The sequence below is a fragment of the Panthera tigris genome, chromosome A1, assembly GCF_018350195.1.
Source record: "Panthera tigris isolate Pti1 chromosome A1, P.tigris_Pti1_mat1.1, whole genome shotgun sequence".
Lineage (NCBI taxonomy): Eukaryota > Metazoa > Chordata > Mammalia > Carnivora > Felidae > Panthera > Panthera tigris.
The window spans coordinates 27,281,517-27,294,804 of record NC_056660.1 but is presented as its reverse complement, the minus strand read 5'-3'; the positions used below and the strand labels follow the sequence as shown (position 1 = coordinate 27,294,804).

General features: G+C 35.6%; 1 protein-coding gene across 1 annotated transcript in view; it reads left to right on the top strand.

Moving 5' to 3' along the window:
- Window positions 1-12,716, top strand: part of DNAJC15 (DnaJ heat shock protein family (Hsp40) member C15) — a 68,715-nt gene extending 55,999 nt beyond the window's left edge. The window contains exon 6 of the mRNA XM_007085371.2: window positions 12,486-12,716. Within this exon, the coding sequence (XP_007085433.1) occupies window positions 12,486-12,556 (71 nt within the window). The 3' untranslated portion in view covers window positions 12,557-12,716. The remainder of the gene's footprint in view (window positions 1-12,485) is intronic.
- Window positions 12,717-13,288: the final 572 nt, after the last annotated feature.

Genomic DNA, 13,288 nt, shown 5'->3' with positions numbered 1-13,288 from the left:
GGTAAATAGATGATGTGATCTTTAAAACATAAAGAACATGGGTTATTCATCTTTATAGTCTGTATAGCTGACACTTGAACTTTTTTTTTCATGAGTAATGAATAAGAAAATGGATAAAAAGCAAGCATACAAATAAAATTTACAGGTAAAATAGAATTGGGATTGATAATACATAATGATCATATGAAATATTTTACATACTTATTGATTGATATGAAACCATCTGTAACTATTCTTTCAGTCATTCAGAAAGTATTTATTTAACTTCTGCAATGTGCCAGATGCGGTAAATCTTGGGGCTTTAACTGTAAAACAGGACAACTGGATCTTTGGCTTCATGGAGCATGAATTCTACTGGAGAGACAGACAAAAAAGAAGTAAACCTATTTCACATTGTGGTTAGTGTAGTAAAGGGTGTGAGAAAGAGGCAGCTTTACATACAGTGACTGGGAAGGCCTCCGTGAGGAGACCTGAAGGATGAAAAGAAGCCAGCTGTGTGAAGAATGCTTGCAAGGCCAGGGAACTAGCATAAGCAAAGGCTCTAAGGGTGTTTAATTACTTGGAAGAAGACTAGAATGATAGGGGTGTAATATGCAAGGGGAGAGAGAGCAGGAGATGAGGTGGTGTCCACATTTTGAAAACTGCAGGTGTGCTTTATGATAATGAAATGCTGTAGGTGGTGTGTAATACTTGATTCTAAACACAGTGGGAAGTTTCTGTCAGCTTTTAAGCAGTAGAGTGATGTAATTTACTTCTTAAGAAATTTTTCTCCTCAATCTCTGCTTCTTTTTCTTTTTTTGAATATACTCCGTTTTGAAGTATGCAAGCAGAAAAGTACACAAATCATAAGTATATATCTACATAAATTTTTACAAACACACCTATATAACCATCCCCTACATCAAAAACTAGAACGTCACCACACCCCTGAAACCCCTTCATGAGCCCTTCCAGTTCTACTTCACTCTTAAAAAGAACCACTGTCTTGATTCATAGTATCACAAATTCATCTTGCCTCTTTTGAATGTGTGTAGTCATTTGCACCTGGCTGCTTTCGTTCAGTATTTATCCTTGTGAGAATTATCCATATTGTAATGTGAAGCAATAGTGTGTTCATTCTCACTGATATATAGCAGCCTTAGCAAGGTGGGCTCTGTGGGCCACCAGGGGTTCCTGAGACCCTTTCAGGAGCTCTTAGGTGAAACTGTTTTCCTTTTACTGTGTGGACATTTGTAATGATGTTGCAAAAACATCATTGGTGTGTAAACTGCTAGTGCCCTAGCACCAGTAAAGGCAATGGCACCAAAGTGTCTGTACACCCATATGAGAAAAATGCATGTTGACTCCATCTCACATCATATAGAAAGTTAATTCTTAATGGATTTTAATGTAAATGTGTGATACGAAACAGCAATACATCTCTATATTTCAAAACACAGAGTAGGTAAAGATTTCTTAAATAAGGCATAAATAGTACTTAAGGTATTTACAAGGAAAAATGTGCCTTTGTGAGAAAAATTAGCCTGTAGTTTTGCTTTTTTAGAAAGTTAATAGATTTTGCTATCAGGGTCACTCTAGCCTCTTAAAGGAATTGGCAGTGTTCTCCTTTGTTCTCTGAATGAGTTTGTGTAAGATGTGTTACTTCTTGTTTTAATATTTGTAAGAATTCACCAATGAAGCCATCTGGGCTTGAAGACTTCTTTGTGCGAAGGTTTAAAATTACAGATTCAGCATTTAAAAAATATACATCTCTTCAGATTTTCTGTTTCTCCTTATCCCTAGTTTTGGGTAACTTTTTTATAGGAGTTTTTCCAGTTCACCTAAAATTTCAGATTGGCACAAGGTTGTTTATAATATCCCCTTATTACCCTTTTTTGTCTTTTAAAGTTTATTTATTTATTTTGAGAGAACAAGAGAATGAGAGCGATGGAGGGGCAGAGAGAGAGAGAATCCCAAGCAGGCTCAGCACTATCAGCTCAGGGCCCGACTCACAAACGGTGAGATCATACCTGAGAGAATTGAAGAGTCAGACACTCAGCTGACTGAGCCACCCAGGCACCCCTGCCCTTAATACCTTTTTAATGTTTGTAGTAGCTGTGGTTTTCACTACTTTTTCATTCTCAGTGTTAACGTAATTTGTTCATTGGTATCATCCCCTTTGTTCTCTTGACAGGTCATGCTAAAGGTCAATATATGTGTATTAGTCTTTTAAAAACTTATGGTCGTATTTTGTTATTCTGCATTTGTAAGTTAATTTTCTGTATCATGAATTGTTATTTTTATTTCTTCTAACTTTGGTTTTAATTTGCTGTTCGTTTTCTTTTTTCTTTTTTTTTTTAAGTTTATTTATTTTGAGAGAGAGCAAGCAGGGGAGGGGCAGAGAGAGAGAGGGAGAGAGAGGGAGAGGGAGAGGGAATCCCAAGAAGGCTCTGCACTATCAGTGCAGAGCCCGACACGGGACCCAAACCCATAGACCATGAGACTGCGACCTGAGCCAAAGTCATATGCTTAACCCACTGAGCCACGCAGGCACCCTGCTGTTCTTTTTCTGTTTTTTAAACTGAATATTCAGATCATTGGTTTTAGCTAACATTAGTTCAAAGTTTTTTTCTTTCACTCATGTGTTAACATATATTGCCTAATTTCCTAGTGACCGAATATTTTCTAGTTATCTGTGTTAGTGATTTCTGTCTTCATTCCACTTGGGAAGAGAACATACTCTGGTTTCAGTTCTTTAGAAGTTGTTTGAACCTTACTTTATAATCCAGCATATATATGGTTAATTTTTGGTAAGTAATCTGTGAACACATTGTATAGTCTGTAATTCTTGAATTCAATATTAAACATATATGAGTAAGGTAAATTGTTTTGTCGATTAGATCTTCTATATCCTTGCTGTTTTCTTGTTTACCTACTATGGTTGTGTATTTGTTTATTTCTCCATTTAGGTTTTGTTTGTTTTGCTTCACTTACTGTGATGGTATGGTTATATACTTTGCTTCACTTACTGTGATGGTATGGTTATATGGTATCTTGGGGACAGATAATTTAGAATTGTTATATTTTCCTTGTGGATTGACTCCTCGTTTTGAAATATCCTTCTTTATATCTAGTATTGCTCCTTGCCATAAAGTCTGCTTTATTTGAAACTGTAGCTTCCCCAGCTTTCTTTTGGTTAACGTTTACATGGTATATCCTTTCCTGTCTTTTTGTTTCAGCCTTTTTTAACTTTTGAAGTTTGACGCTTCTAAGCAGCAGGTTTTAGTTTTTTAATGAGATCTAACAGGTTTTGACTTTTAATACAAGTATTTAGTTCTTTTATGTTTAATGTACTTATTGATGTTTGAATATATATATTTATATACATTGAAAAGAAGTTGTGAGAACAGACATTTTTGTCTTGTTTTTGATCTTAGGGGAAAACATCCAGTCTTTACCACATTAGTATGGTATTATCTGTAGGTTTTTTTTTATGGATGCCCTTTATCAGGTTAGGAAATTCCCTTCTATTTTTGTTTTTTATTCTATAGATGTAATGGATTCCATTAATTGATTTTCAGTTGTTAAACCAACCTCAGATCCCTGGGATAAATTTCACCTGGTCTAGCGTATATTTTTTTTATATGTTGCTATATTCAGTTTGCTAGTATTTTCTTGGGTTTTTGGAATACATATTCATAAGAAATATAGATCTGTAGTTTTATTGTGATGTCTTTGGTTTTAGTATCAAGATAATGTGGGCCTTATAAAATGAGTTAGGAAGTGTTTCCTCCTCTTCTATAAACTGTCTAGGCCTGGGCTTTTCTTTGTGCATAGTTTTTTGATTACTGATTCAATCTCTTAAGTTGTTATAGGTCTATTCGATTGTCTATTCCTTCTTGAGTCAGGTTTCAGTAATTTGTGTCTTCCAAGGAATTCGTCCATTTTATCTAAGTAATCCAATTTGTTGAAATGCAACTGTTCATAGTATTCTTTTATAACCTTTTTTTTATTTCTCTAAGGTTGATAGTAATACTGGTTTCTAATTCCAATAATTTGAATCTGTTCTCTTTTTCTTGGTCGAACAAGAAAAAGGTTTTTATTGCTGATCAACAAGTTAAAGGTTTCTTTTCAAAGAACCAGCTTTTGGGTTCATTGATTTTTCTGTAATTCTTTTTTTTCTGTTCTCTCTTTCATTAATTTCTGTTTTAATTTTTACTGTTTTCTTCCTTATAATTGCTTTGGGTTTAGTTTATTCTTCTCCTTACATTGTCTTCAGGTTGAAGGTTAGGTCGTTGATTTAAGATTTTCTTTTTTTAACATGGGCATTTATAGCTATAATTGCCTTGTAAGCACTGCTTTAGTTGTGCTCCATAAGTTTGAGTATGTTGTGTCTTCATTTTCATTTATCTTCAAGTACTTTCTAATTTCCCTTTTTTGACTCATTTGACTCATTGATTGTTCAAGAGTATGTTGTTTAATTTCCACATATTTATTTCCTAAATCTGTCCTTATTGATTTCTAATTTCATACCATTGTGTTTGGAAAACATAATGTGATTATTTCTATCCTTTTAGCCTATTGAGGCTTGTTTAATGGCCTAGCATATGGTCTCTCCTGGAGAATGTTCCATGTGCACTTGAGAAGAATGTATATTCTGCTTTTTGGGGGGGCGGAGTGTTTTGTTCTGTAGATGTCTGTTAGATCTAGTTGGTATAAGTGTTGTGCAATTCTTCTGTTTTCTTGATCTTTTTTCTAGTTGTTATATCCATTATTGAAAGTGGGGCATTAAATTTTGTTGTTGAATTGTCTGCTTCTTTCTTCATGCTGTTAGTTTCTGTTTCATATATTTTGGTCCTCTGTTGTTAGATGCATACGTGTTTATAATTGTTATATCTTCTTAATGAATTTGATCCTATTAGGTGTTCCTTTTAAAAATCTCATTTACATTTTTAAAGTCTATTTTGAGAATATGCACTCTAGCTTTTCTATGGTTGGTTTTTTCATGATATATCTTTTTTCATCCTTTTACTTTCAATCTGTGTTTTTGTGTCTGGCAAACAGCATATAGTTGGGTCATGTTTTTTTAAATAAAATCTGACAACATTTTGATTAATTGGATTGTTTAACCCATTCACATGTATTATTACTAATAATATAGTTGGATTTATGTCTGATTTACTTTTTGTTTTCTATGTTTCATGTCTTTTTTTTTTTTTTTTTTTTTTTTTACTCCTCTGTTCCTCCTTTACTTTTTTCTTTTACGTGGAGTGAATATTTTCTAGCATTTTAATTTCATTAATTATTTTTTCACTGTTTCTGAGGTTTTTAAAAAGTGATTGCTGTAGGGTTTCTCATATGTACCCTTCCTTTATCAGACTCTGTTTCATATTTGTACTAGATTCCAGTAATATTTAGAAACATTAGTCTTACATAGCTCTATTCCTTGTGTACCCTTTTTGTGGTATTATTGTTACACGTATTATATCTACTAATGTTACAAACCCAACAGTACGCTTGGTATTACTACTTCATCATCTCATGTTATTTCCTTAGTCCATATTAGCTTTGTTCTCACAGATCTCCTTTGTACTATTACTAGCAAATATATTTTGCATATGTTTCTAAATGTTATAGGTTCAACAATACATTCTGTATGTATTATCTTCTACCATTCATTGCCTTTTCAGTGAATTAAGAGAAGAAAGAAAAATATGTGTTTATATTGTCTTCTATAATTATGGTGATCTTTACCTAGTGTTCTTTGTGCGTGTGAATTCAGATTGCTGTCTATGGTCATTTGCTCACAGCCTAAAGAAATTCCTCTAGTATTTCTTGTCAAGTGGTCTGCTAACAACAAATTCTTTCAGTTTTGTGTATATGGGATAGTGTTTGTTTTGCCTTCGTTTCTGAATGAAGGCCTTGCTGCATTTAGGATTCTTGGCCTACCGTTTTTTTCTTTGAGGACTTTGATTATGTATCCCACTGCTTCTGGCCACCATTGTTTCTGTTAAGTCAGCTATCAGTCTTATTGGAGGGTTTTTTAAATAAGTGACACATTGTTTTCCTGTTGCTACTTTTAAAAGATAAACCTAGGCCGGCGCCTGGGTGGGTCAGTCTGACTTCGGCTCAGGTCATGATCTCGTGGTCCGTGAGTTTGAGCCCCGCGTCGGGCTCTGTGCTGACACTTCAGAGCCTGGAGCCTGCTTCAGATTCTGTGTCTCCCTCTCTCTCTGACCCTCCCCCGTTCATGCTCTGTCTCTCTCTGTCTCAAAAATAAATAAACGTTAAAAAAAAAATTAAAAGATAAACCTAGGCATATTAAAAAGGTTTATTTGAGCAAAAATCTGTTTGAATTGGGTAGCACCAAACTGCAATTGGTTAGGAACACGCCACTGACAGGAGCTAGGGGAAATACTTGTATAGAGAAGAGGCAGAAGCAAAACAAAGAAATTGTTTGATTGACTACAACTTAAGCATTTGCTTTATTTGGAAGAATCTGGTTGGCTGTTGGTGATTAGTTGCCCTCAGGTTTCAATTTCTTAATGTTGAGGGATTTACAGGCTTAGGTTTTGGTTTGGTTATGTAGGCTACTGAGGCATTAAAGCCACTTCCATACAATGGCCACCTTACTTAATTAATTTAACACTGCTTTATAGATTTTCTCCTTGCCTTTGACTTTCAGCATTTTTACTGTGATGTGTCTGTGTTTAGATCTCTTTTTATTTATCCTTCTTGGAGTTTGTTTGAGCTCTTTCGGTGAGTAGGTTATTGTTTTTCGGGAAACTTTGGACATTTTTAACCATTATTTTTTTTAAAGATTTTTTTTTTTTCCATTTTCTTTTTCCTCATCTTCTGGTACTCACATTACATGTATATTTGTGGTTTTAATGATGTCCCACATTTGTCTGAGACTGTTCTTTTTTTTCTCATTCTTTTTTCTTTTTGATCTTTGGTTTGAGTAATCTCAATTGCTCTATCTTCAAGTTCACTACTTCTTTCTTAGGCCAGTTCAAGTCTACTCTTGAGCACCTCTAGTGATTTTTCAATTTTGTTCTGTGGATGTATAATGGCTTCTTGGGAATCTTTTCCTATAAATCCAACATCTGATTATTTTCACAGGTAGTTTCTGTTGCTGCTTTTTCATTGTGTATGTGTGTGGGTCATACTGTCATGACCTGTTAATTTGTATGCCTCATAGTATTTTGTTGGAAACTGAACATTTTAGATTATGTATTGTAGCAGCTCAGGGTATTTGTCCACCCCAGGGAGGGCTTATTGTTTTTATTTATTTGTTTAGTAACTGGATTATTTTAGTGAAGTCGATACCCTCACCCCCCCCCCTCCCCTTGTTAAGCTTTTGACACTGTTCCTCAAGGCGGCATAGTTTTGGGTATGCAACTCAGCCACTGTGGGATGACAGTGGTATTGGTCGGGCACTCTTCCTCTCTTTTCTTGATCACACCCAATTGTAAACTCCACTAATTGCTGACCAGTTGCTCAGTTGTTCTCAATAATGCCCTGGGACACAAATTTCTCTACGAATGAATGCAATCAACTAGTTGCATCTTTGATGAAACAGTTTCTGGAGTCAGTGTCTGATGTTTGTTCTGAACCTAGGAGGGCTCCTCTCTGCTGTTTGTTCCCTGTTTCTGTCCTGTGAACATACAGTCACTGTGTATGTTCACTAGATTCATGAATCTTCTCCCAGTTGCTTTTCAGAACCTCTGCTGTCCCTCCCTGTACCGTCCTTGAGAGCACCCTCCATGCCCTGTTGTAAATGAAGTCAGTTCCTTTGGAAAGAGGTTTGGGGCTCTCTGTTTCATGGCCTGTTTACTTGATAGGAAAAATATCTGCCAGGGCTCTGGAGTTGAGACTGGGAACTATGGCAGTCTTCTCTCCAAATGAAACCCCCGCTGTAGGATCTAAGCATGCAACACAGGGAGCAGTAGCCTGAGGTCTTCTTGGCTTGCCTCTCTTGTGTGGAACCACCACGCTTTATGGACTGGAGAAGGACTCTTGAGGCCCAGTATTCTAAAGGAGCCACACTTAAGGTAGAGCTTCTGTATCACTTGCTTAGCACTTAGCCTCAGCAGCAGGCAGCTGGGGGAAGGAAGAGAAATAATGGAGATCATGCTCCTCCCAGAAAGAAAACCCTTTGTCCAGGAGGTAGGGAGAGAGGGGAGCCCTGTGTTTTTGGCTGCATCAATCCAGCAGAAGTGTTTGTCTGGCTGAGCCGAGAGGAGAGGAGGGAAGCTGTTTTGGTTCAAATACCAGTTTCCTGCCTTTCTTACTGAATTGTCACAGATTTTCTTGAATAGATGTTTCTTTTTTACTTTTGCTTTTAAGACCATTTTCAGAGGTTTTAAGTGGCTGGGGTTATTTACATAGTTTTCACCGGTTCCACTGGGGAGCAGATCAGTGGAACTCCTCATGCCAGAAGTCCATCTGTCTCCGCATGATTTTAACATCTTTCTTTTAAGAATTGTGGGTAGCCTTTAAGGATCCTTCAAATCAGCAGATGGTAATACTTTTTACTTCTGTCTTAACAGGTTTGGAATGTAGACATTCATAAGTTTTAATGAAGGTTAAAGAATATGTAAAAACCCATGAAAAGATCTACCTAAGGAAAGCCCAAGGATATAAGGGAACTTGTATTTTCTTAATCCTCAGATTGGTGTGCTAATTATGAAACTCACATTAGTAACAATTATTCTACTTAATTAGGTATAGTTATTAAGTTATAACTAATATTATTAGTTATATATAATTATTAATAATTATACCTAACTTTGAAACACTTACTAATTATAGAATATTTATTTTCTTTTGTACTTGTTAGGATTTCTTACTCTGCTGTTTTGCAGATATTTATTTTTTAAAGCACCTACTCGTGACACTCTTGTTACTGTTTTCCATATCTTTGGGTCTTTGGAGTGGTTTTTCTTCTATGAAGCTGGTACCTGATGCAAGAAAAATAATATGGGGTACCTGGATGGGCTTGGTCAGTTAAGTGTTTGACTCTTGATTTCAGCTCAGGTCATGATCTCACACGTTCGTGAGTTTGAGCCCCGTGTCTAGCTCTATGCTGACAATGTGAAGGTTGCTTGAGGTTCTCTTTCTGCCTCTCTCTGTCACTCCCTTGTTGTCTCTTTCTCTCAAAATTAATAAACTTAAAGAAAAACTTTTAAGAAAATAATAGATAGTAACTCATCACTTTTTCTACTCCTCCACAAAGAGTACCTCAAACCCCATCGGTGTACTCAGAGCTGTGTTGATAATACAGAGATATAAGGTTGTCCTTCAAGGTATTTATTATCTAATGGATACATTAGATATATACTTCAAGTGATAAATCACACTCACGATTTCAATCTTCTCTAGAAGGAAGGGGATGGCCTAGGATGGGATTATGGGCTTGAAGAAAGCAGAAAAGGTCTACAACAACCACATGTTCGATACGATAGGAATTTAAAACCCAAGAAATCTTGTAAACAAAATGGTGTGGTATGGTGATCAAGAAGATTGCCAGCTTGGGGTACCTGGCTGGCCCAGTCAGTGGAGTGTATGACTCTTGATCTTGGGGTTGTCGGTTTGACCCCACGTTGGGTAGAGAGATTACTTTAAAATATTTTAAAAGAATATGGGCAGCTCAGGAGCCAGGCTTCCTAGGAATCCTGGTTCCACTTCATATGAACTCTGTGGCTGGTGTTGGGCAACTTACTACACTTTGTTTTGTGATTTAGACTCTTTAATTTATGAAAATAGAATTGGAAACACCAAATAATGCCTAGTCACTACCCTCATCATCATGGTCTTGATCATAGGTTTGTTGAACCTAGTGATTTTTGGACAGTATGAGTTTGTAGTGTCATCAGACTGCAGGAGGTCGACATACCTCAGTAAATTTTTCAATAAGCTTTTCAAAATTGAAATATACATTCATGAAAGTACATAGATGATAAGTATACAACTCAATGAATTGTCACAAAATGAATTCATTTATGCAGCTATTACCCAGATTAAGAAATAAAACCATACAAATCTCTCCTCAGGTACTTTTCCTGTCATTCCCCACTCCTCAGAGGTGACCACTGTCAGGCTTTTATAGCCATAGATTAGCTTTGCCTTTTTTTGAATGTCATGTAAGTGGAATCCTGTAGTGTGCAGTCTTCCGTATTCATCTTCTTTCATTTATTATCTTTGTGAGATTCATTTATGTAGCAGTGAATGTTATAGAAATGATTCATTCATTTGTATTGCTGTATAGTATTCCATGGTACGAATATATATTCTCCATTTATTCATTTTTTGTTGTGTTGTCTCCTTTTCTTATTGACGTTTGAGAACATTATATATTCTAACATTCTAGACATGAGTCTTTTGTGTTGTAAGTATCTTCTCTCTGTGTCTTGCTTTTGCCTCTTAATGGTGTCCATTTATTGAACAGAAATTCTTAATTTTAGGGGTGTGTGGGTGGTTCAGTTGGCTAAGCATCTGACTCTTGATTTCAGCTCAGGTCATGATCTCCTGGTTTGTGAGATTGAGCCCCGTGTCAGGCTCTGCACTGACACCACAGAGCCTGCTTGGGATTCTCTCTCTCCCTCTCTCTCTGTCCCTCCCCAACTCATGCACACCTGCACACATTCTCTCTCTCTCAAAATAATTAAATAAACTTAAGAAAAAAACATCAATGTTAATAAAGTCCAGTTTGTCAGATTTTTCCTTTATACCTAGTGCATTTTTTATCTGTTTACGAAATTTTTGCCTGTCTCAAGGTCATGAAGATAATTTCTGAAATCTTTTACCTGACATAATTGTATTTGTAATAAACTGGAATCAATTTTTGTATATGGTGTGAGATAAGGGGAAAGTTTCAGTTTGTTTTTAAGTAGGCTCCACGCCCTGTGCAGAGCCCAGTGTGGGCTTTTTTTCTGTCTGCTAATTGCTAAATGAGCATGTTACGATTTCAATATCCAGAGTGCATATCAATCAATTACAGGTTATATTTGAATTCAATTAATATTTTAATATTTGTTGAGGACATGCAGAATGCCTGGCATTGCCTTGGTAACTCTAAACATTTAAACAGCTTTCCAAGATTGACATTACCTAAGTTAAGATCATTTTCAAAGATAATCATGAAATCAGTTTATTTCATAACCAAGTGCATATGGAAACTTTCATCAACGTTGCTTGTAATTCTTACTGTATATTCAAGGACACTCCTTGATATATTCTATGAGTGTTTATAGCAGTTCAAATCTTGATGTAAAAATGTCATTATTATCCTCAAGGGCAAAAAGCTAAATATAGCTTCCTCCAGCATTGCCCTTTCTGCTATAACCATGTTTGTTGATTTGTTTCCCTGCTTTTTTATTCCTATATAAGTGGGTGGTATCATATTAATAAAAGGCTTGGATAAAACCTGGGCAATTTACACACCAATGCTATCTAGGTGTATTTTGTTTTTTTGTAAGCTAGTGAGGTCTTATGAGGTTTTCAAAAGCCGTAGATGGTTTGTACTCAAGGGGAGAATAAAAAAATAAAAACAAACAGAGAGATAGGTGAACCATAATATGATTGTTAGCTCAAGCATTAAGCAGTAAAAATGTTCAGGGGTAGAAATGAGAAGGCATATAATGCTTAAATAGCCTAATGTGACTGTTTGGGGCTCGTATTTTTGTATGTCAGTTAGGTTCTGTTTGTGATTTATAATGATTCTGAGTTTGAAAATCAGCTCAATTTCCTTCTTATTATTTGCATTAGAAAGAATTCTAAAAAAAAGAACTGATGTAATTTCATTTTAGGGTACAGTGAATCTAATGTATGTAATCTAATCTTATGTATACTCAAGTATACATAAGTATCCTAATAGGATTATTTTGGAGAACAGAGAGCATTTCCTTTAAACATTATTTTTATTACCACTCATCTATTAGTTCATTCATCTACATTAGGAAATATGATTTTTAGGATTGGATAGTACATAGTTGATTTTCTAACATGTTTTTCATTTTTGTGGGAATGTATGGTTTGATACATCTCTGAAAGTTCCTGTGGATTGCTTTACCTCCTTCAGAAAGATACCTTCCTTCATAGATGAATATTCTTCTCTTTACAGAAAAAAAGTCTTGGACAGAGACCATTATTTTATTTACCTAACCATCCACTTAATTTCAGAAAATTCTGTGATCAAATATTTGAATGGCAGTGTCTGACCAATGAAATGTTTGAGTGTTTTTCAAATTATTCCTGATCATAGCTTTCTTTCATTATTTTCCTCAGAGGTTATCTTTGATTGTTGGGTATCTGTAGTGCTTCACTAAACAAATTTAATTTATGCTGTTATGATTTCTACTTAGCTGGTAAAATAATTTGTCAACAGGATGAATGTGTGGGAAAATATCAGAGGATTCCAATTACGAGTGTTTTTCTTTATTTGAGACTTTTAAAAACGTCAGTGATGAAGTTTTAATCCATTTGTTTTTTCTTTGTCCTCCTAGGTGGATCTCCTTACTTAGCAACCAAAATAAATGAAGCAAAAGACTTGCTGGAAGCAACCACCAAACATTGATTGATGCCCAAGAAGCACTCTGAAGGAAGAGAAGGGGGAATTTAAAGCAAGAAAGTCCTGCAAATTAATCTAAGCCATGACCTTCACAATTTCCGTACATGTATTGACCGCAATCATTTATTTCAATATTAAGGTATATGATAATAAAATATTAATAATCTATCTGTTTATTATCTTTTAAAGGAACACTTTGCTTATTTTCCTCCTTTCTCTGTGGTAGTTACACAGTGTAAGATTTTTGTTCATTAGTCCTAAGGTCCCCCATCTCCCCTCCCTCACTCAAGTGTCATCATCAGTAATGTGGGATTTGTGAGCAATTAGTAGAGATTTTCTTGCTGCTTCTATTTATATTCACACTGTCCCTTGTTTCCTCAGAGGACTTTAGTACTCTGCCTGTGTAAGGTGCTTTACATGTTTTGAGATCAAACACTGACTGCCATCCCATGGGGAAATGATCGGAAACTCAATCGAATTTACTAAATGGTGTTTTGTAAAGTAGTGGTTAGGACTTGTTAAAGAACTCTGTTCTCTCTGAGACCCTATAAGTGAAGCATGAGAACTTGGAGAGCTACTAAAATGATTAAAGATTTGCAAAATGAGCCCTGTGAGGAAAGGCTGAAAAGATGTAGGAAAAGTCTGAGGAATTTGTCTTTAATTATAGCCTTCCAGTACTGTATATTTATTCAGTTATTCATTTTGCAAGTATTTATTGACCACCTATGATGTGAAGGC